General features: G+C 43.8%; 1 protein-coding gene and 1 pseudogene across 1 annotated transcript; one reads left to right on the forward strand and one right to left on the reverse strand.

Annotated features, from left to right (window-relative positions):
- Nucleotides 1-856: 856 nt before the first annotated feature.
- Nucleotides 857-23,310, reverse strand: SRD5A3 (steroid 5 alpha-reductase 3). The gene is made up of 5 exons (XM_070396466.1): nt 23,084-23,310; nt 16,582-16,724; nt 14,787-14,984; nt 11,497-11,631; nt 857-9,195 (listed from the first exon to the last, which is right to left on the reverse strand). Exons 1-5 carry the CDS (start codon nt 23,302-23,304, stop codon nt 8,936-8,938), a joined length of 957 nt encoding a protein of 318 aa, XP_070252567.1. The 5' UTR covers nt 23,305-23,310; the 3' UTR covers nt 857-8,935.
- LOC138995775 (10 kDa heat shock protein, mitochondrial pseudogene) lies at nt 9,683-9,988 on the forward strand (annotated as a pseudogene).
- Nucleotides 23,311-24,468: the final 1,158 nt, after the last annotated feature.

Here is a 24,468-nt window from a genome sequence, read left to right on the forward strand (position 1 = left end):
ACTTTTAAAAAATATATATTTGTATTGATTTCAGAGAGGAAGGGAGGGGGAGAGAGAGGTAGAAACATCAATGATGAGAGAGAATCATTGATCGGCTGCCTTCTGCACCCTCTCTACTGGGGATCAAGCCCACTGTCCGGGCATGTACCCTTGCCTGGAATCGAACACAGGACTCTTTAGTCCACAGGCCAATGCTCTATCCACTGAGCCAAACCAGCTAGGGCTTTTTCTACACTTCTTAAGGATTCATAACCATGAGCTGTTGTCTTCCATAATAGCTTATGATAGAAATTTGTCAATACTCTTACCTGTGGGTCAGGCTGGCTACATAATTTGCTGGGCCCAGTACAAAATGAAAATGTTTATAAAGCAGGAAAAAAAAGTGCAGTGAGAGGTACCAATGTAATAGGGATAATAGTAATACATGAGTAACTCAATGGACTTAAAAATTACAAAAATGATATCTTTGCTGTTACTTCTACATGATACAATAAACAATAATAGTTTATTAATGTGATATCTTGATTGATTATGAAAATTTTCTAGCTTACTGGTCTGAAAGTTCATCAAGATTTATTATTTTATTTCATTTTATTTTCATTTTCAATAGATCAGAAGTTCATTTCATGCAGTTTCTTTTTCAAGAGATACGACTGAAAGCTACATCAGTCGCTCGTGGCAAATGTACAATCACAAATAAATTTAGATCACTTTCATTTTGAAAAGAATCTGCTGATACAATTGTTAGGAATCTTTATAGGCTGTGACAACACTAAGATACATTTCTAATACGTTATTTTGAAATACAAACGTTAGTACTTTAATTTTTCTAAACAGATTTAATTCTTCATATGAATTAGTTTTATGTAAATCTGAATTTATTTTTAAGTATAAATTTATACAATAGTGTTTTCGTTTCCTCAGTCAACAGAAAGTGGCTTCGTGATTTGGGTGTAATTCAAAAGTCCTATTTATGCTTTCTGTCATTGTATCTTCAATTACAAAGGAAAACAATTTTTTTAAGTTTTTAATTGATTTTTAGAGAGAGAGAAAGGAGACGGGGCGGGGGGGAGTTGGAGAGAGAGAGGAAGAGAGAGAAATCAGAGTGAGGGAGAAACTTCCATCCATTGTCTTCCATACACACCCCAACCAGGGATTAAACACTCAACCTGTGTAGGTGCCCTAACCGGGAATCGAACTGGCAACCTTCTGGTGCACGGGATGACACTCAACCAACTGAGCCACACCAGCCAGAGTGGGAAAACAATTTGAATTACCTTCCTCATTAACAAAAAAAATTGGTTAATTCAAACCTTCATATGAAGACAGTGTTATTTTCTATAGAGTGTGATGATCTTTACATTTGATTTCTATTTCTACAACTGTGGTTATTTGTGTTGCAAGGTTGCAGCAGTTTTCAAAACTAGAGATCCTAAACCTTTTAAGAAAATTCTAATAATTCCTTGAAATGTTTTATTGCAATGCTCATGTTTACATTCTTACTTTGTTCTAATTTACCTATAAAGTTTGCTGCCTGAGTGCCAGCAGTTACTGTCCCCAACAGATTGGAGAGCTGATATTTGTGTAGATGACACAGGGATTGGCAAGCTGGCCCACCACTGAGGGGCTGGGCAGTCCCCATGCAGAGCCCCTTCCCTTCTCTGGAGCCAGAACTGCCATGGCTGCTGCCTCTGCTTCTACTGCTGCCATCACCATCACCACTGCAATGTGGCCCAGGCGCCCGCCCAGCAGCGCCCTGAACTGCTCTGAGCATGTGCGGGCATGCTGGGGTACCTGCACTGCCCGAGCCCTCTGCACACGTGCAGGCGGTGCCTCCCGTTGTGTCCCACTGCTCACATGCATGCTCCATGGTCCCACAGGATTTCACTTACCAAACACAAATTCAAAAATAATTATTGAGATTTTCTAAGGCAGCAACTGCATAGGATTAATTCAAGCATGGCGCCCTTCTGAGTGGGGCCCTGTGCAACCGCAGAGGTTGCATGCTCGTGAAACTGGCCCTGTGGGTGGTCCTACAATCTATCAAGCATCAGGATTTGAGCTGTATATAAATAGCATGAGATGGTGGGGAAATGATGGCACTGATATATTCCTTCCATGATCTTAAATTGAGGCAATAGGTTTTTGAGAAATCTACCTTATCTTCATACTTAAGTGTGTGCTCCTTGAGAACAAAAAATCTTGTCTTCCATTACCCTGCATTTACCACAGAGCTTGCAAATAGTAGATGTTAAGTAAATTTGGTTGAATAGATAAATTGTTATTTTGTTTTCAGAAGAGTAACACGTAAACAGCTGGAAATAGGTAGGTGCTCTTTTAATATAAGGCACTGAACTGATTCAGTCAGTGAAAAAAAATCTGATCTGAGCATCTGATCCAGGGGGAGGAATATCATAACCATTGTATTTCCTGTACACTCCACAAGAGTGCATGTGTGTAAACTTCCTGAGTTCGGTAGGAGTCTTTCTGCCTTTGCCTGTACGTACAGAGAATCTCATGATTGATTTCCATCCCCCCGCTTTGTTTCCCAAGAGGACTTAATTCTTCCCTAGATCTAAGATTAAGATGGCATTATTCTTCACCAAGAGTGTGCAAAGATAATTTTATAAATATTGTCTAAGACGAAACTATGAAAGACTGCTGACTAGGAAATCTAATCAGAATACACAGTATGCAAGTGGGAGATGATTGAGGGGAGGGTCTTTATAACAGAGCCTATAACACTTTCTTAAAAGCTGTCTCCTTTAGTAGGCAAATCAGGGTGCTATGATGCCATTAAGTACTTTCCTTGGGGGTCTTTCTTGATTCTTACATATACAAGTTTGAATTTTATGGTAAAGGACACAGACCTTGTCAAGTCATAAAAATGAAAGGTAGGCCTGGATATTGCAAGGCAAGTTACAGTAAGTGCTCAGTCTGTAGGTAGCCATGCCCTTTGTGAATTCTACTAGCCAGTTTTAGGGTCTACCTGTATCCAAACTGCCTTTTGATCTTGATGAGAAGTCTACACCCTATGAATAAGTAAAAATTATTAGTAGGCATGCCAAAAAATGGCATTCTCAGACCTAACTTATTCATTCCAACACACCCTCATAGTATCACACTCTTCTGCAACTAAATTGCCACACCCTGATAGACATTCCAGAGAATGCAATCCAGGAAATGCAAATAAAATTCATCTGAGTTAACAGCCTATGTCCTTCTTAACTCTTGCCATTTGCAACAGCATGGATGGAACTGGAGAGCATTATGCTAAGTGAAATTAGCCAATCAGAGAAAGATAAATACCACATGATCTCACTCATTTGTGGAATATAGACAACTACATAGACTGATGAACAGGGACAGATCCAAAGACAGAGAAACAGTGATCAGACTATCAATCCCCAAAGGGGAAAGTAGGGGAGGGTGGGGGTAAGGGGAAGAGATCAACCAAAGGACTTGTATGCATGCATATAAGCCAAACCAATGGACATGGACAACAGGGGGATGAGAACATGAGTTGGGGGGTGGGGAGGATGGGGATTAATGGGGGGGTGAGGACACATTTGTAATACCTTAACCAATAAAGAAATTTTTTTAAAAAAGCAAGCCTATGTCCTTCTTATATAAAACAGCAAGAACAACACAATTTAACAAATTGACAACCTGGAAAGTTGCTCTGAGAAGGGGAAATAGTAAAGCATATAAAACCATCATTATGGATAGGACTTACTCTATACATTCTGGAATTCTGGAATGGAAAAACAAAACTATTGAACAATGAAATAGGGAGTTTTATAAAAGATAAAAGATATCTCTCCCATCTCTAAGTTTTTGAGTTTGGTTTCATGGAGCGCACTCATCTTCTAACAAATTTTACTTTCAGCATTGTAGACTCTGGAGTATGGGAGAGAAGAAAGAGTATCCATTCCTCTTTCGTGTCCCACACCAATTGCTGTAATCCTGAATTGCATGAAAATCCTGAACTCTAAAGTTTGCTTTAGTGGGTTGAACATACTGACTCCCTTATAACAAACAGAATATGGCCAAAGGATGAGATGTCACTTCCAAGATTAGGTTACGGAGAGACTGTGTCATGTGTCTTGCACACCCTTGCTTGCTTGCTCGGATGGAACTTGAGGACCATGATATGAGCTACTCCACAGAGAGATCCATTGTGATTCCAGGCACAAATAGTACAAGCAAGAAAAGAACAAAAGCCCTGACCAGTTTGGCTCAGAGGATAGAGTGTCGGTCTATGGACTCAAGGGTCCCAGGTTCGATTCTGGTCAAGGGCATGTACCTTGGTTGCGGGCACATCCCCAGTGGGGAGTGTGCAGGAGGCAGCTGATCGATGTTTCTCTCTCATCGATGTTGCTAACTCTCTATCCCTCTCCCTTCCTCTCTGTAAAAAATCAATAAAATATATTTAAAAATTAAAACAAAAACAAAACAAAAACTTGCACTATAACACCATCTACTGGAAAACAAAAGAAAGTGCCCTACCTATCAAGTTGCTGCACTGTTGAGAGCAAAATAAGTATCTAAACAAGAAAAAAAAATCATTACCTCAAATGTGCAGGCAGAGAAACAATCCATCAGATACCAGGAACAACCAAGGTCATTTGGAAGCACAGGAAGAAAACAAAAAGTCTCCAGCAACCAAAGTCCTGGAATATTGTGATTTAGATGACAGAGAATTCAAAATTGCAATTATGAAGAGGCTCAATGAGATAATAAGAGAACTCAGATGGGCAGCTCAAATAGCTCAGAAATTCAGTAAAGGAACAAAAGGATTACTTTACCAAGAGAGTGAAAATGTAAGAAATAATTAAATTCTGGAGTTGAAGAACTCATTAAATGAAATGAGAAATGCATTAGAGAGCACTGGAAATAGAGCAGACTAGATATGAGAAGGAATTAGTGAGCTCTAAGAACGAAACCTAGAAGAAGAAGAGAGTTAAGAAAAAATAAGAAGTGAGTTAAGAAAAATAAAGGAAAGACCTCTACCGAGAGGTCTCTGAATCGATTAAAATCAGCAACGTAAGGATAAGGGTATATCAGAAGAAGAGAGAGAGGAAGGGAACGGGGAACCTATGAGAACTTCCCACACCCATGGAAAGACTGGACTTTAGAGCAAGCTAACTGAACACCTGATTTCAACACAAAAAGACTTTCCCCAAGACACATTTTATTCAAACTGTCAAAAATTAATGACAAAGAATTCTCAAGGCAGCCGGTGGGAAAAATTGTAACCTACAAAGGAAGCCCTATTAGATTCTCATCAGATTTTTCAATATAAACATCACAAGCCAGGAGAGAGTGGAAGAAAATATTCAAAATATTAAAGGAGAGGAGCCATCAGCCATGGGTAATATATCCAGCAAAGTTACCCTTTAGATATGGAGGAGAAATAAAGGCTTTCCCAGACAAACAAAAGCTGAGAAAACTTACCACTCTAAGACCTGCACTATAAGAAATATTGGAAGGAGCTGATCTACCAGAAACAAAAAGACAAAAGTATATAAAACTTTGAGTACCATGACTGACAGACAGAAGCAGGAAATTGTAACTCTACTTCAGAATAGGTTTTAAATAATTTTAAAGGTTAAAGGCAGGGAAATGCATTAAAAATAACTATAATTATAGCCCTGGTCAGTGTTATTCAGTTGGTTGGGTGTCATCTGTTCAATTCTTTATCAGGGCACATGACGCAGTTGCGGGCTGGATCCCTGGGAGGAGGTATGCAGGTAGGAGGTATGCAGGTAGGAGGTATGTAGGAGGCAGCCAATGGATGTTTTGCTCTGATATCAACGTTTCTCTCTCTCACTCTCCCTTCCTCTCTCTCTCAAAAAGAATCAACAAAAATATTTTAAAAAATAACTACTGCCATTTGGTTATGAATGCACAATATAAAAAGAGAATTTAGGTTAAAATCATAAAAGGGGAGGTGTTAAAAGACTGGACAGGTACAGTTGAATGAAGATAAAAGACAATCAGAAGAGAAAGGACTATTTGTATGTCTGGGACATTTACACATATGTAATGGTAACCACAAAACTAAATCCAGAGCTGAGACATGAAATGTACAAAAAGTAATGTGAAAGACTGGGCAGAAATTGCTTGCAGAGGTATAAAAAATGTCTACTTGCTCCTTTACTATTTGAAGGTATTCTTTAATATATTAGTTCATTTAGAGCTATATTACTCATCAATGGTTCTTGAGTTTTCAGGTACGTTAAGTATGCAAATGTTTATAGTATCTTTAGACTATCTATTAAGCTTCATATAAAATATCTGCAAAGGCTCTTTTTTTTTCTTTTTAGTCCTCACCTGAGGATATTCTTCCAATGATTTCTAGAGAGAGTGGAAGGAAGGGTGGAGGGGAAGAGCGAGAGAAACATGGATGTGGCAGAGACACATTGATTGGTTGCCTCCTGCATGCACCCGGGGAATATGCCCTTGACCAGGAAGAACTCGAGACCCCTCGGTCCACAGGCTGACGCTTTAACCATTGAGAAAACCGGCCAACACTCTGCAAAGACTCCTTTATCTTTGGTATGAATTCTAGCAATAACCACTCATTGAATTATGAACATAAATAGGGGGTGGGGAGAGATTAACCAAATAATTTATAAGCATATATGCATAACCCATGAACACTGACAATAGTGTGGTGAAGGCCTGGTGGAAGGTGGTCAATGGGAAAAAAGGGGACATCTGTAATACTTTCAAAAATTAAAGATAAATTTTTAAAAACCCCACATAATACAGAACAGTCTTGTGGATATAAAATCATCCCTGCTTGCTGAAAGCAAGTGTTAGCATAGGGGATGAGCTACAACTTGGAGACTTAACAAAGGCTATTTTCTGCACACTTTTTATAGGCAGTAGGTAACCCAGGGAATGCTGTTATGAGGTAGTTCAGTATCATTTCCCCCTAATTTAATAGTAGTAGAGAATGAAATGAGGTTGCTCAACTAAGCTTGCAGGAAAATCAAGAGTCCCCACCCCTAAGTGATTTCCGGATTCCCCGTGTGATGAATTTGCTGACTCTCTTCGGTGCTCTCCCTTTAGGCACAGGGACAATTTTCATTGACACAAAAAGCAGTGCTGACTGTGATCTTGCAAGTGCAGCGCCATCCTCAATTATTCTCTGTGGCTAAGCTTTTGTCAAGGACCGCGCTACTTTGTTCTGAGCCCTTCTGAGGACATCATGACTTCCTCGTTTATCTTCACACAGAAATGCAATGTTTGGGCAACAAAGGGAAAAGTAAAGTAAGGAGCATGAACAAGGGGCAGCAAGGACAGCAGGGACTGGGGACGCTTAGTCAAGGCTCCGAGAATGGTTCTTCACAGGGATGCTCATTACTTTAGTTAAGAGTACAGTGACATTCCAGAACATTGGCCAAATTCTAGTCTGACCTAGTGTAAAACGGCATGCTGAAGCAAAATACATTTCCTCCCAAGTAATTTGCTGTTCAAAATTATTCATGCCATTGGTGTGGACGTTAAGGCCAAACTACAATATGCTTTACATTTCCAATGTAGAAAGTTTGGTTCCCGAGTCCCGGTCCTGAAGATGGCAAATCTAAATGATAAATAAATAAATATGTCACTTATTTGAATAGACTGAGCAACTCACTTAAGTGGTATTTGAATGATGGGAGGGAAAATGCTACAGCAGAATTATTGTAAGAACTTTAGAATATGCTCTGACATGCATATATTAAAATTTAGTAAAAAGAATCTCAGTTTAACAGCTTCGGTCTACTACTTGAGGGGTAAGTAAAGGGAGGAAATACATAGACTATGTTTGATATGTGCCTGATTCCTAATTAGGTTCTTTCCTCCTTAGCAAGGTATATATTAGTGCAAAATTTTAGTACTGAGTAGACCAAAATACTACATCTATATAATAGGAATGAAGTTAATACCTCAGTCAATAAGCCAGTAAATCTTATGTTGCATGAATGTGAAATTTTTGCTGCATCACTCAGCAAAAATTTTTCAAGTTTGTTTTTCTTTCACATAATGCATTTATTTCCCTTTGATTTAACCGTGGGTATTTTAACATAAGCTATTTTAAGTGTCAACTTTAATCCTCAATAGCTTCAATTCATTCTATTAGTTAAAATAAACTCAGGCAGACATTAATCCAATTTGAATAACTCCATATGAATGAGGCTACAGTACTATCTAATCCGAAGTATAACTCAATTTCATTCAAGGCTTCTCATGCATGAATACAAAAATACTTTATTTTCAGATGCTTTCATTTTAAGGTACTCCCCTGAAAGAGATGTCAAAAAGTATTCAATAAAGGAGGTTTCAGACTTTCTGTTGGGCTATGATTTGAGGGAGAGAGGAGTGGAAATGACTAGTGATGATTCCATACTGGAAATCTGTGGTAATATGTGAAAGTATAAATTAACTACAATGGACTCATTGTTCCCTGAATCTTTTGGTGTGAAATGGCATATTGTTGTTATTTTCAGAAGCTATTCTGCTTTTATTAAAATGCGACAAGTAGTCACTGAGCACTTACTGTATCACTTATTATGATGTCCAGTTAATTTGTCCCTAACAAAGCCACAGATGATCTCCTCTTCCTCTGTGGCTGTAGGTGCATGTTTGGAGCTGTGTGCACGCTCTGGGTTAGTTTGCTTTGAAGCAGCCTGGAGGAGTCTCATCCAGTTTTTAGCCTTTGGCTGGTTTCGTAAAGCAACTCAGCACTCCCGGGTCTGCCAGAAGCAGTGCTTTGAAGTTTCATTTTCTTGATGGACATTGCTTTGCTCATCCAGTGAAGACTTTGGGTATAAACACAGAGTTTCTAATAACTCTGCCGAAACTGCGCTTTGGTCTTTAGACGTCCTTGTCCTGAGGAATTGAGCCAGCCACCTGGCCTGCATTCTTCATGACTGAAGTTATCTCAAAACAGAAACGGCAGGAAGGCTTTCCTGTGCTTCGGGTAGGAGGCAAATTTGCTTTTGTAAAACTTGTGGCCGAGGAAAGCTGCCAGAGCCTGGCTGAAGAAGACGTATGTTACCACCAGCCACCAAGTTACGTTATGGAAGCCCAAGGTGATGGCCATGGAGACGTAGATCATCAGCTCTGCTAAGTAGTTAGGGGAGGAAACATAGTCAAACCAGTCTCCAAAGGGGATCCGGTGGTTACAGTGAATGATCACTCCTGAAATGAAAAAAGAAAACTTCCTGAATGTCTGAAGCTGTGAAAAGAAGGTTCTACCATATCACCCTCCCTCCCCCCCAAATCATTTACAAAAACTCCTATTAGAAAAGAGTATGACAGACATGCGTGCAAACCACCCTCCTGCCACACTTCCATTGCCAGTCTACTGCGTATTAGAGCCACATGCTCAGGTCACACTATCAACTGTAAATAAACACAGGAGAACCTGTTACGCCAACAGTCCCCCAAGCTGGAAATGAAGAGCTCAGACTCCACAAAGCCTAGAGAAAGATCCTCTTCTCCTGCTGCCAGTCGTCATGTCAGTAGCCTGTGCAGAGCCCTCCGAAGCTGTGGCCGCCTTCTTTCTCTCACGGGGAGGAGGGCCTGCACCCTGGGCAGCCTTTACCCAAGTTCAGTGTCCAGCGGGCCGGACTGTAGGTGTCTCCTTGGGGCCCTGCACAGAGTATGAACTGCTGCAGCAGGAGTCATGGCAGGACAGGCACTCAGAAAGTTTCTTCCCCGCTCTGACCCAGTATTAGGTGAAAGGAGTGCTGCAGAAACTGTAACCAAAGGAGGCATTATGCTTCCAGAAAAATCTCAAGGAAAAGCAATGCAAGCAGCAGTAGTGGCTGTTGGATCAGGCTCCAAAAGAAAGGGTGGAGAGACTCGACCAGTTTGTATCAAAGTTGGAGACAAAGTTCTTCCAGAATGGGGAGGCACCAAGGTAGTTCTAAACAACAAGGATTATATCTTATTAAGAGGTGGTGACATTCTTGGAAGGTACACAGACTGAAATAAATCACTTGAAATGGTATCATGTGAAGCTGCCCATTTCACTGACATTCTGAAATATTCCATCACGTAAATAATTTCTGTGTCTCTTTTATAACAAACTAGTGATATACAAAAAATGGCATGCAGTGTCTCTTAAAATTTAGTTTCACTATAATGACATAAACATTAAAAATAAAAAAAGGGCTCAGACTCCAGTGAGACTGCACAAGTCCAAACCCAGGCTCTACACCTACTGGCTGTTACCACTAGCCACCAAGTTATGTTATGGAATCCCAAGGTGATGGCCATGGGGACTTTAGATAAGTGGCTTAACCTCTTTGTGCCTCAGTTTCCTCATCTATAAAATGGAGATAAGACGGTATCCACCTCAAGTGAGCATTTGTGAAGCTAAAACACTCCAAGTAGGGCCTGGCACAAAATAAGCACTCAATAAGCGCTGAATAATACTATTCCATTTTTAATATTTCAAAAAGCCTAATAAAAACTGTACCTGTGATAATTTAACAAAAGTTTTAAAACTAATAAAAAAGTCAAGAGTTTTTGCTGGAATGATACTAACTCAGCATGGTCATACTAGTGCTCACATACTGGTCAGACACATATATGCAGGGCAGGCCCTAAATTGTGGGTACAGAATCTATAATAATAAAAACATAGTATGCTAATTAGACCAGACAGCCGAACGACCTTCCAGACATCATTCTGGACGTCCTTCCGGACAAAGCCGCCACGGCAGGGGCCGAGGCAGAAGCGGTTAGGGGCGATCAGGCAGGCAGGTGAGCAGTAAGGGGCATCAGGCAGGCAGGCAGAGTGGTTAAAGGCGATCAGGCAGGCGAGCAGTTAGGGGCGATGAGGCAGGTAGGCAAGTGGTTAGGGGCAATGAGGCAGGCGAGTGGTTAGGGGCGATGAGGCAGGCAGGTGAGTGGTTAGGGGCAATGAGGCAGGCAGGCGAGTGGTTAGGGGCGATGAGGCAGGCAGGTGAGTGATTAGGGGTGATGAGGCAGGGAGGCAGAGTCGTTAGGGGCAATGAGGCAGGCAGGCAGAGTGGTTAGGGGCAATGAGGCAGGCAGGTGAGTGATTAGGGGCGATGAGGCAGGGAGGCAGAGTGATTAGGGGTGATGAGGCAGGTAGGCAGAGTGGTTAGGGGTGATGAGGCAGGCAGGCAGGCAGGCAAGTGGTTAGGAGCCAGTGGTCCCAGATTGCTAGAGGGTGCAGGCAGGGCTGAGGGACACCTCCCCCTCGCACCCCCCCCCCCATGCATGAATTTTATGCACCAGGCCTCTAGTAGAATCATAAATACCAGGACTAGTGGGGCCAGAGAGAACTCTCAGTCTAATGCTCTCATTTCACAGATGGGAAGATCAAGACCCAGAGAGATGTCTTACCAAAAATGAATATTTGATCCATTAGTCACCTAATTAGGGCAGGAAGGAAAAGGATGAAAGTACATGGACAATTTACTTCTGAGTGTTAAAATCCACATGCAGTGGCTCGAAAAGATCTTACCTGCTTTATTTTTCCTGAGATTTCCGAGAATGACGTGGCACTTATACTGATGGACCGATGACCAGATAAACATCATCATACCGAGGATATGGAACCACCGAGTTTGCATCAAGAGATTTTTCCCTACCACATAGACTGCAGAAATAAGAATTGTGTTATTAGCCAATGCTGCAAAATTTCAGAGGCTCGGGGAATTGAAAAAATCACACAGTCAGCAGAACACATTCATCCACTTATTCTGTTCCTCATGGCTATAAAACTATGCTGATAGAATTTCCCAAGTACAGGAGGAAGAACACCAAAGCAGTCTTGTTCCTCAGCCAGGGGCAGCTTCAATGGCACCTGGCAGAAAATTCCACAACGATACATTCTCTTGTTCCTTCTTCAAATGCTTTAAGCACAGAGTTCAGCTCTATCTCCTACTCTTGTGATGTATTCTCGTGTGGTGCGACAACCTTGCTAATTTCTAAGCCTGGATTTATGCCTTCTTTCTTATATTCTACTGTCAGAAAAATACTTTCTGAAACCTCTCCCTGCGCTACTATCCTAAGCCATTGCTAGGGAGACCCTGAAGGCAGAATGCTGATTTGATGGGCTCCAGTCAATCAAGAAAACTACTGCAAGCGAAGGCTAAGGGTGGAGGCTTCCCACAAAGAGGAGAAAAGTCAACTCCAAGATGGAAAACAAAACAGTATCCCTTTCTGATTAGACAGAACCTAGTCAGAGATATTTCGTTTTAGGAAAAGAAATACTCAGAGTATTATCTTCTCTCTTCTCCAGCTATGTGGAAGAAGAGAAGAATGCAGAGCTCTAAGTACTGGCATCAGAAAAACAAATTAAGGACTTCCCTATGATCAGCAGGAAGCAGTCGGGCTAGTCGAGGACTTGGCTCAAGAAACAAAGTTGTCCATTGATAACAGGGACCAACCAGCCTGAGGCTCTAGAGCCAAGAGGGAGCCTGCTACAAAGTTGATTCAGGTAAGAGAAGCAAGGATCATGCTATTCCATGTGGGTACCTAGGAGTAGGACTTTGAGATGACAGCTAATGACTAATGAAAGTCCACCAAAATCTACCTGTGTTGATTTCTTTTAAACCTGGTTCTATATAAACAATCTACTTAGAGTCTCTTAATATTCACTAGGCTTAGCCATATAACTAAAAAGTTATTTTTCATAAGTAAAAAGTAAGCAAAATATGAAAAATTCAGTTTTTAATCAAAAGGGCTTTAAGAACAAGTCACTATAGAATTAAACGTTGAAGCATATGTCTGGGAATTCACATCACTACCCAGTCACCTACTCTAAATGCAGAGAAACTACCTGGGAGGGAAAAAAGATTTGTAAGAGTAAGCTGGAATTATCATGCAGGAAAGGGGAAGGCTCATATTTACTGAGCATCTTATCTGTGTAGCATTTAATCATTCATTTATTTGTTACTTAATGGTGTTGTAGATGTGAGGCATAAAACAGTGAATACATCAGGCAAGATCCCAGTCCTCATACATTCACATTCCAGTGGCAGCTGCCACTAGAATCGGGTAAACAAATCAATAGCCCAGGTAATTTCAGGTAGAGATAGTACTCTGAAGAAAAGAAAATAGAACTGTGTGATGAGAGTGACTGGGGGAGAGTCTCTAGACTTGAAGACAAGGAGGTGTGAAGATCTGGGTAGTTTAGAGATATTCTTTCTTTTCACTTTCACACCAATCCTCTGAAATCTGTAAGTATCCCTGATTTCAGATGAAGGTTCGAGGCTAAGAAAAGTTAAATAAGCCAGGCTCAGATTCAGTTCCATCTAACCCCAAGCCCATTTCTATTGGACCCCACAGCTGACAAATGCCCTCGTGTATTCTCTCTCAATGAATTCCTGAAACCAGTTCTCCCCATATTGTCCCATATGAAGGACAAATAGATGAAACAAAAGACAGCTGCAGAAGGGAGTATCAGGAAAGCTTTTTGTGGGTGCCACGGCTGCCTTCTCTTCATTAGTTACACAGGAGTGAGTGCAGAAGGTGGGGCCCGGCCACCGGAGAAAACTCCAGAAGAGACAGGTGCTGCCAATGGGAACGAAGCAACTGAAAGCTGGTGAGTTACCAAAGTCCTTAGGCAAGTTCCTTGGGGTGGAAAACCCATACTGTACACCCAGGAATGACAGCGCAAGCCTTGATACTGGGCTGCACAAGAATACCACAGCAGAAAGCTCAGGGAGGAAGAACATACTTCAGTTCAGACCACTTAGGTGGAGAGATGCTAGCGGAGTAGCTGAAGCCGATAAATAATTCATGAATTGAGAAACAGCATCAATAAGATGTACTTGAAAACCATTCCTCAAGCCATGGAGGCCTGAGTTGTAGTACAGCAAGAGAGAGGGGCACGCTGATACTGAAATCAAACCTGAGGAGAACGCTCCCTCACTGAGGGCTTGGAAACGTCTAGATCTTGGTCTCAGTTTACGAGGATGAATGTATGAAGCCTTGGACTGAGAGACAACAGTCATGAGCGATCTACCCGACAGTGTCTGGGCTGCAGGGTGAAGTTAACCTCAGTCCTAAAGATTCATTTCAGTTACCACAAACAACTGGATTCCTTACAGTAAGCACGTATTGTTTTCACAAAAATGACAGTCATATATGTTAGCTATTCACCTCCCTCCCACAAAATAAAACCCACTTCATTTCCTCCTCACAAACAAAAGTCATGATTTTGGTTCCCTCTTCCTGGTTAGTAAGAGGTCAGACTTGTTAAGACGCAGTTCTGATTTACCATAGGACTCCTCTGTCCTCGCCCCACGGCGGCCTCGCTGACAGAGAGCTGTGTGCAATGGCACAGTCCCAAGACCTAAACGGCAAAAAAATGGCTCCCTGCTCCCTCTTCACATCACAAGTATCCACCCCGAGTCAGGCCGCCCGCTCCTCCTCTGGTTTTCTATGGTCAAATCCTGCGCCACAACTTCCCCTTCCCCAGCCTCACCCCTCACCTTCCCACACAAACAGGAAGGCTGAGGCTCTGGGGAAGCCACTGTCTTTGCTGACCCTTTCTCCTGTTAGTGGGTGATCCTGCTCCCTGTTCATCTCTGGACCACACTCCTCCTCTGTCTCCAGACTTACTCCACGTGAGTTCACTGCCTTTACCCCCACTGAGGGAAACCTCACGTCCCATTTCTTCTGACCCTCCTGAATACTTTGCCCTTTTCTGTCCTTACTGAAGACGTTAAGGATTGGGCAGGTCTCCTGCTCTCCAACTTCCATGGCCCCCGGTGACTCAGGTAACAGTGCCCAGGGACCACTCACCATTCCTGCCGTCCATCGGCACTTGGCTCAGCACAGTTAGGCCGACGAGGACGTAGTAGATGAGTCCAAAGCAGTACTGCGCGATGTGAATCACAGCGTTGGAAAAGACACTGACATAGAGGCACTCGAAGAGTCTCCGCAAGCTGTGCAGCCACAGAAACACCAGTACTAAGAATGCAGACAGCGCCAACTCACCCCCTGCGATTCAGAAAGCAACACATTCAGCATGTCTCTCTTCGGAGTTAAGCCAGTATTATATTCTCCTACCGTTACACATAGTATTACACAAAAGCAGAGCTAGGGAAGGGCCTAGAAATCATCCAGTCTAACGCTTCCCTGCTTTTCTTAGCAGCGGGGAAGTGGGCCATGTGAAGTCAACATATTTGGCTCAAGGTTACACAGGGAGCTAGTGACAGAGCTGGACAAACTCAGATCTCCTGACTCAGCTTCACCCTGTGAAAGCCTTTGAGATGGCATGGCCCTCACTGTGAAGGGACCTATGCTCAGAAACAGGGTCTCGGGTCTCGGGTCCCGGGGAGACCTCTGAGCAGCCCCACCTGGTGGGATCCCTGGGGTTCGGGGAGACAAGAGACACAGGCACCCACAGAGGCAGAAAGGAGGACAGGAACTGAGACAGGAAGAATTACGCATTCCTTTCCATGTTAAAAAAAAAAAAAGAAAAGAAATTATACTTTTAGGAGACTGTAATCCCTGAGATCTACCTTCCTACCTGCCTTTCACTCCTCTACCCCAAAAGAAGTCAGAAGAAATGCCAGTTTTAAAAATGACATAAACCCAGCCAGAGTGGCTCCGTGGTTGAGTGTCAACCTAAGAACCAGGAGGTCACAGTTTGATTCCCGGTCAGAGCACATGTCCAGGTTGAGGGCTCGATCCCCAGTTGGGGGCTTGTAGGAGGCAGCCGATGAATGATTCTCTCTCATCATTGATGTTTCTATCTCTCTCTCTCTCTCTCCCTTCCTCTCTGAAATCAATAAAAATATATTTTAAAAATATTTTCAGAAAAACAAAGACAAAATAAAGAGATGAGTTTGAATATGTGAGGCGGGACTCAGTGAGGTGCCCTCCCCTCCCAAACAGGAACTGCGTGTGCTTTTCCTCCTGACCGTCATCTTTTGCAACAGGTTCCTCTGGTCACACAGAAAGGGATTGTTCCTAGGGAGCCAGTGGCTTGGCTGCTGAGCAGAGCCAGCACCAGAACAATGTTTCCACTTCTGCCCCTCTCCCGGCCTGACATGCACTGAGGCCACTTTGTTTTCACCTTCAACTCTTCATTTTAACATTGTTCTTTATCTGAGGCAAATTTAATGTCTGTTTTGTAATCATTGGGTCAATGTCTTTACAGTCAATTTTATCAGGAAACCAAAGCCTTATGCTATAACAGTTGTAACCAGTGATCAAAAAGTAATTTTCCAGAAGGTTTCTGGAGTTCTGAGACACGGTTTTGGTTGGACGGTATAAATGTTTCAAGGCAAACACAAGGGAATCCTAAAAGCTTTTCTCCTAAGTCTAAAGACGTCTATGTAAATTTACCAACAGTACAAACGGTATCAGGGGGAGAGCAGCCAGTCCGTACACCACCCAGCAACTGCTGTGGAGTCGGGGATGGAGAGCTAACTCTCAGCTCTGCCAAGATCTCAGTGAAAGACTTGGGGGCCTCCCCACGGGGATGGGTATGACGAGGCAGAACTCTTTTTGCTCACAGTGGCTATGAAATACCAAGAACAGCTTCCTGCAGGCAGGAAAGGTAGGAACAGGATGCAATGGTTGTGATTACCGCGGAATTGCACAGCCCCGAGAATTCTGAGTAAAGTGTACAACCAATCTGGAAAAGGCGCTCCCAGGAACAGGCATTGAGTAAGGCACCAAAGCAGGAAGCCATTCCACAGCACTGAGATGACATAGAAATGAGAAAAGTACCTGCAAAGGGAAAACAAGTTAGGCAATTGTCAGGATAGAGCCCCTTTATTACGCAGAAAGACTATTATTATTATTATTATTATTTTATTGTCTAAAGTTTTACATGTCTCCTTTTTCCCCAATTGACTCCCCGCCCCCCCTGCCATTCCCACCCCAGGCAAGCCCCCACTGTCCCAGTGTCTGTGTCCATTGGTAAGACTATTTTTTAGTGTCCTTCTCTTCTCTTCCCCCATCCTCAGAGTCTAGTTCAGTGACGGCGAACCTTTTGAGCTCGGTGTGTCAGCATTTTGAAAAACCCTAACTTAACTCTGGTGCCGTGTCACATATAGAAATTTTTTGATATTTGCAACCGTAGTAAAACAAAGATTCATATTTTTGATATTTATTTTATATATTTAAATGCCATTTAACAAAGAAAAAATCAACCAAAAAAAATGAGTTCACGTGTCACCTCTGACACGGGTGTCATAGGTTCTCCATCACTGGTCTAGTTACTCTTTTTAATAGAACCTGAATCCTACAGGTGTTCAGATTTCAAAACTTCCTTTCAAATGATGGGACCGGTGAACTCAGAAGAAAAAGAGGCCTCCTGAGGTTAACAAGAATATGATTGACGCTGTTAAACTTAGACTGAGGTTCAGTTAGTAAGCTCTCTGACCTCTGGGTAACTGGATTGGGCTCAAGTTCCAAACTAGTTCCTGGATTGTGCTAAATGCAAGCCAAAATCTGTGAGATTTCTAAATCTGGAGCAATGTTACTGCAATAGCCATACAACTGTTACACAAGATTTACACAATTACAGGCGCTCAGGGCTGTTAAGAAACCTTAGAGGTCTTCCGATTCAGTCTTCTAAACTGTGTTGACCTAAATTACTTAGATGACAAATATTAACTCATACAACTAGGTATCAACTCCTGAGGGTTACAGCTCTCATATAACTACAATGCTTATTTTGCAATCAACACAGTTACAAATGAAATACAAATAAAACCACAGAACCAATAAAAATTGCAATTAGCAATGTTAATTTGATGTGAAAGATGATGTTGGTTTGCTGAAATGAAATCACCTAATATGGCACAAGGGCCTAACGGTTTCTTTGTCGGTCCACTTACTATTTTTCTCTATCCAAACCAATTCAGAATCATTCTGATTTTGCAAGGTGCCTGGAGGTCATTTGGCCTTCCCTGGTCTTCAGTGCATCGTGTATATAGTAAGCCCCCTTCCCTCTTGTCTCATTAGACTGTGACAAAATAAGATGACCTGGAGTCAGGAGGATTAAATATAAACCCAGGGACTCCTCTTCCAGATGATCCAGAATATTCTGTGCACCAAAACTCACAGTGTACCCAGACCATGCCACTAACAATGACCTAATCCGATCATTCCACAGTAACCCTCTTAATTCTCCCAACTACTGTTACAGACTCTCTATCACTGGATCTGCCCTCTCTGAGCCGTCCTATTCCTAATTCTGATCTTCTCCAGGCTCATGAGCTTAGTTTCTTCAAATGCTCATGCATCAGTGTTAATTTCACAACCCCCTCCACCCTGCAGGCCACTGGCCTTTGGTTGCCTTCCAGCGTTTTCCTTAAGACACACTTCCTAGTCGTCGTCCTAATACATCAAAGTTGCAGGTTCAATCTCTAATCAGGGCACATAAAAGAAGCAACCAATGAATGCATAAATGAGTGGAACAGTACATCAATATTTCCCTCTCTTTATCTCTCTCTCGTCCTCTTTCTCTCTAAAAATTAAAACAAAACAAAAGACACACTTCCTAGAAGTGAGCCCAGGTCTGGTCTGAGGCAGGAGCAGAGCAGATGGCAGCAGCACCTTGCTCTGCAGGCTCCCACAGAAGGGGAGAGGTCTGCTCCTGAGGAGCAGCTTTACCTATTTCATTTTTCCACAAATATTTACCGAGCACTTAAAACATGCCAGGTACCGTTGCTGGAGCTGGGCACTCGGCAGGGAGCGATCAAACCAGGTCCCGCCTTGATGAAGTTTACCGTTCAGTGGTCAGTCCACAGACAAGCCTGTGGACATCTAGGTAATGCTGGGTGATGGCACAGAGGGGAGGTCACCCTGGACAGATGGTCACGGATGGCCTCTCTCAAGGTGACATTTGGCTAGAGTGAGTAACCCTTGTGCATTTGAGGGGGAAGAACTTTCCAGGCAGAGGAAATGACAACCACCAAGGCCCCGAGGAGCAGTGAAGGACACCTGTGTGGGGAGGGCCAGACGGTAAGGGGGTGGCACACATGCTACAGGGTCTTGTAAGGGCCCTGACTTTTGTTAAGTGTGTATGGTGGGGGGAGGGGCGAATTTGAGTAGAGTGACCTGAAGTAACAATTTATGTTTTTAAAAATCCCTCTGGCTGTCGGGAAAGTTCTGGAAGCTGATAGTGGTGATGGTTGCACAAACATGTGAATTTACTTAAAGCCACTAAGGCATACACTCAAAAAGGATTAAATCGGTAAATAGTATGTCATGTACGTTTTACCACAATAAGAAAGAGCACTACTCATTCATTTCACGATTCTTTAAGTTTAGAAAACAAAACAAAAGAACATCCCTCTGGAAACCAGGTAGAGAATAGTCTAGTCTGGGGGAGACCAGTTAAGATGATTTCACTTCATCTTCACAGCAATCCTATACAGTTGATGTGGCTGATGAGAAAACTCCGGCTCAGGAAGGTGAAGGTCCTTATCCACAGTCACACAGTGAGTGGCAGGGTTTGCTCAGACCCAGCCCTGAGGACTGAAGTTAGTCACACTGCAGTACTCCTATTCATGCAGCTCAGACCAGCCTGAGCCTGCTTTCCTGGCCCTGCATTACACATACCCATCTATACCTCGTCTAAAGCCAACCAAATCACTCGAGCATGTTGGTATAAGCTGCTAAGCCACATCTTGCTGTGCCCTACTTATGCCATGGTGTTCCTGATGCACAGGCAGCCTGTTTTTCCTACTCCTGCATTTTGTACATTCTAGTGCTTGTTCTGCTTGCCTGATTTCCCTCTAGAGAGAACATGTTCTACTTTTGATAAGGTTATATCTCTTGCTTTTTTTTTTACTAGTAAAAGACCCAGCTCTAGCCTCTTTTTCCTCCCTTGGCACTTTGCTTAAATGAAGCACTGTTTTCCTAGCCCTTGGGAACATGGATAAGGTGATCCTTATGGTAACCCAGGGCTCAACACTGAGCAAGCACTCCTTTGATTTAGCACATATTTTCGTGCTTATGATAAGCCAGGGACTGCTCTAGGCTCTGGGGATACAACAATGAACACAGGAGACAACAATTCCTGCCTCTAAGGAGCTTATACTCTCACACAAAGTAAATTTTACAGCATGTCAGTAGGCGGTAATTATTACTGAACAGACTAAAGCCGGGAAGAGAAGAAGGGATGCTAGGATGATAGAATATACTTTTAAACAGGATGGGCAGGGCACACCTCATTGAAAAGGTATTTGAGCAGGATTATAGGAAGTGAGAGCATAAACCATGTCGCTGTTTGGGGGCAACGCTTCCCAGTTAGAGCAAACAGGCAGTGTAAAGGCCCTGAGGTGGAGAGAGGACTAGGAAAGAGGCCCATAAAATGGGATTGGAGCCACATGGTGGGTGGGGGGGGGGGGGGGCGCGGGGGCGGAGGGAGGATAAACTACAAGAAACGAAGTCAGTGAGGTGGTGGGGACAAGGGTCTTGGGCTCTTCCTGTGAGCTGGAAGCCACTGAATGGTTTTGGGCTAGGAGACACGATCTGATCTAATACATATTTGTTGGCTGCCAGCACTGACGCCAGGCCCAGAGAGGGGTTAAGGGATTGACTAAGGAAACGCATGTTCCTCTGACTAAGGCCCTGGCCCTGGGCTAAGTGCTTTAATGTCATCTCCAAGCAGGTGCTATTAGGCTAACACTCCAATCCATATGTCACCTCTTGACTGGACCCCATAATAACCTCTTACGCAGTCTTTTCCACACAACAGCTAGTCATCCTTTCAAAACATAAATCACTTCTGGGAATATGTGTGAAGAAACTGGAAACACTAATTCAAAAGAATAAATGTACCCCGATGTTCATAGCAGCGTTATTTACAATAAACAAGATATGGAAGCAGCCCAAGTTTCCATCAGTAGATGAGTGGATAAAAAAAACTGTGGTACATTTACACAACGGGATATTTACTACCCGGTGGTAAAAAAGAAGGAAATTTTAACCTTTTGCGACAGCATGGATGGACTTGGAGAGCATTATGCTAGTGAAATAAGCCAGTCGGAGAAAGACAAGCACAGTACCATATGATTTCACTCATATGTGGAATCTAATGAACAAAATAAACTAACAAAATAGAAACAGACTCATAGAGACATAGAACAGACTGACAGCTGTGAGAGGGGAGGGGGTGAGAAAGGTGAAGGGATTAAGAAAAAAACAAACATAAATCACATAATGCCATGCTCCCTTCCTCACCCTAAAGCCATAAATGGCTTTCTGTACGCTCGGAATAAAAGCTAATCGCCATGGAGGCCTGTAAGGCTCTGTTGAGCAGTGAACTCATCTCCTGCCCCACCCCTCGGATCATTCTTTCAGCTTTGTCGCTGCCACCCCCACCAGTCCAGCTCTGGATCAAGTAACCCTGCTGGATTCCTCTGAAGCACTTATTAACTCCTGAAATTATTTTGCTTGTTTTACAAGATTTGTTTACATATTTACTGTATGTCTTAAAAGAACAAATGCTCCAATGAGCCTAGAATAGCTCCTGGCATACAGTAGTTCTCTATAAATACTAGTTAAAAATGAATGAAAGAGAAGATACCTCTCTCATCTAAAGTAACTCTCAGAGCAAGCACCCAAGTTAACTAATAATCTGACTCAACCTAAAACCTTTTTAAAAAAATCTTTCACAAGATATTGATCAAGCACCTTATTATTTGTCAGGGATAAGGTTACAAACAAGACAAATTTAATGCATGGAAAGTGTAGAGTCTAGAGCAGGGGTTCTTAACATTTTTCTTCCATGAACTGACTCCTTTGGCGGTATGATGAAGGCTATAGGCCCCCTTTCAAAATGTTATGACAAGCATAAAATACGTGGGGATTACAAAGGAAACCAAATGTACGGAAATATAGGTAACACCACTACTAAAAAACAAGTCTTTGATATAGTAATAATTGTGTTTCTCAACTAATGTAACAAATAACAAGATCTAGTGGGAAATAACTCCAATCCGTGCAGTGATGAAAATAATGTTTTGAGGTCTCCAATATTTCTAATGGAATATAAAAAACTCCTCTATCTCTACCACCTAGAAATGTTTGGCTGACTCTTACCAGCTATGTTCTGAATTCAAAGTAAAAAGAAAAAAAAACCCCAAACCAAAAAAATCAAACTATAAGGACTTTTACAATTTCTGAAAGAATTCTATTTAAGTCCTAACACTGAAATCTTTCGTTGATTTTGGTTAGGAAATCTATTAAAAGTCAAATGGAGCTTCGGGATCAGGCTTGCCTAACAGGTACCATCATAGACAGCTGTCTCCAGGGGCACCTGCCCAGGTGCGGGTTAGGAGGGTCAGTGCGGCCGAAGCAGGTCGCGCCAAGCGTGGGGACCAGCATCTCGCCCTTCCTCCAGGCTACCGGGGTCGAGGGCAGGGGAGAAAATGGAAACAGAGGCGCAAAGGGCGGGCCTGCCTTCATTTCTGGTGAGTTCTGGGCACCTCAAGTAGACTGCAAGCCCCTAGCAGTGGTTCTCAACCTTCTGGCCCTTTAAATACAGTTCCTCATGTTGTGACCCAACCATAAAATTATTTTCGTTGCCACTTCTATAACTATAATGTTGCTATCGTTATGAATCGTAATGTAAATATCTGATATGCAGAATGGTCTTAGGCGACCCCTGTGAAAGGGTCGTTCGACCGCCAAAGGGGTCGCGACCCACAGGTTGAGAACCGCTGCGAGTGAGTGCAGGGGAGAGGAAAGGGGGAATTTGGAGACAAAGGAGACTTTATTTGCCTCCTGGTGGCCAGGCCTAAATTCAGAAGCGTTGCCACTTCTCCCAAGGGAAGGACTCCGTGCGGTGCGTCACCAGTTCACGTTCCTGCGCCCCTGATAGTGTACGCGGCTCGGCTCTCCGGTGTCTGCGGACATTCGGGGCGTTTCGTGCCCCGGGCCCCGAAGCGGACGCGCGCGAGCTCGGAGACCCGCCCACCGTGCCGCCTGGGAGAACCAGCCCGGGCCGCCGTGCCTGGGCCGCGCCGCGCCGCCCCGCGCCCGCCTCTGCTGCCCCCTGCCGGCTGCGCGAGCCGGGCGCCCCGGGATCGCGCCTTGGCCACCCGCACTCAGGCCCGGGGCGCCGTTACCTCTTGGGGACATCAAAGCTCCGGCAGATGGCCGGGCGCGGTGGCGCGCCACATTTGGTTTTCCCATAGCGGATCAGGTCCTGGAAGAGCGCGCAGCTGGGGAGCCAGCGAGGCGGCACGAGCTGCAGCAGCAGGGTCAGCAGGAAAGCGGCGGCCAGTGTGAGCCACACAACGCGTAGGGGGTTCAGCATCCAGAGCGCCGCCCCAGCCCAGGGAGCCATGGCCCTGCCGCTTCCGCGCTCCCGGGGCCCCCGCCTCCAGCGGGCGCGGACCGGCCCCTCGCGCGCCGCGCGCAGGTCTCGGGCGGCGGGCGGGCGGGACTTCGGTGACGCGGCGCGAGGCGGGGATGCGCTTTGACCCTCCGGGGACTTGCCTGACAGGCAAAAGGGCCCTGCGCCGCGCGGGATCCCGGGATTTGTCTCTCATCTGACTCAGGGATGCCCAAATGCAGCGCCAGAATACGATTCAAATAAGCGAAACTAACTGACCACGTGCCTGCAAGTCTTCATCGCCGCTTTATTTTCAATGGAAGAAATAGAAACGATCCAGTGCAATTGAAAGAGGACCCAAGCCAGTCTGTGTGGAAGGAATTAAGAAAGTTATGCAAATGGTCAATAGACACATCAGAGTCTTAAACATTATCCATCTGAAAAATGAAAATCTGTATTTCAATAAGTTACAACTTCACAGCCAGTAGGATGGTATAGGCAATAACAAATGTTGTGGAGAAATCAGAACCTTCACATATCTCTGGTTGGAATATAAAATGGAGCATCCATCTTGAAGAATAGGAATTTCCTCAGAAAGCTAAACCTACCGGTACCATTTAATAATTTCACTCCCAGGTATAGAACCACAAGAATTGAAAACATATGTCTATAGAAAAGCTTGTCCATGGATGTTCATAGCAGCATCCTATCTAATAAACAGAGAATATGCTAATTGACTGCCCCACCCTCAAAGATGGCCATGCCCACAGCCAGAAGATGGCCTGCAAGGAAGGGTAGTTGTGGGCGATCAGGCCAGCAGGGGAGGGCAGTTAGGGACCACCAGGCAGGTAGGGGAGGGTTGTTAGGGGTTAATGGGCCGGCAGGGGAGGGCAGTTGGGGGCAATTGGGCTGGCAGGGGAGTAGTTAGTGGGTGATCAGGCTGGCAGGCCAAAGCAGTTAGGGGCAACCAGGCAGTCAGGCAGGCGCGGTTGGGAGCCAGCAGTCCCAGATTGTGAGAGGGTCCCAGATAGGAGAGGGTGCAGGCTGGGCTGAGGGACACCCCCTCACCCCCCCCCCGCCCCCCCCCCCCCCCGCACAAATTTCATGCACCAGGACTCTAGTTATTCATAATAGCCAAAAGTGGATACAATTCAAATGTCTATAATCAAAATGTGG

The sequence above is a fragment of the Myotis yumanensis genome, unplaced genomic scaffold (assembly GCF_028538775.1).
Source record: "Myotis yumanensis isolate MYYU_CA2020_CCGP unplaced genomic scaffold, mMyoYum1.0.hap1 SCAF_1, whole genome shotgun sequence".
In the NCBI taxonomy this organism is placed as follows: domain Eukaryota; kingdom Metazoa; phylum Chordata; class Mammalia; order Chiroptera; family Vespertilionidae; genus Myotis; species Myotis yumanensis.

Excerpts from the sequence above, each read along its gene's own strand:
- SRD5A3 (XM_070396466.1), bottom strand. The coding sequence starts at position 23,304 with ATGGCTCCCTGGGCTGGGGCGGCGCTCTGGATGCTGAACCCCCTACGC. Across the intron at positions 16,725-23,083 it reads AGCTTTGATGTCCCCAAGAG|GTACTTTTCTCATTTCTATG; the intron begins GTAACGGCGCCC and ends TTCCCTTTGCAG. Across the intron at positions 11,632-14,786 it reads GCCGATGGACGGCAGGAATG|TCTATGTGGTAGGGAAAAAT; the intron begins GTGAGTGGTCCC and ends TTATTTCTGCAG.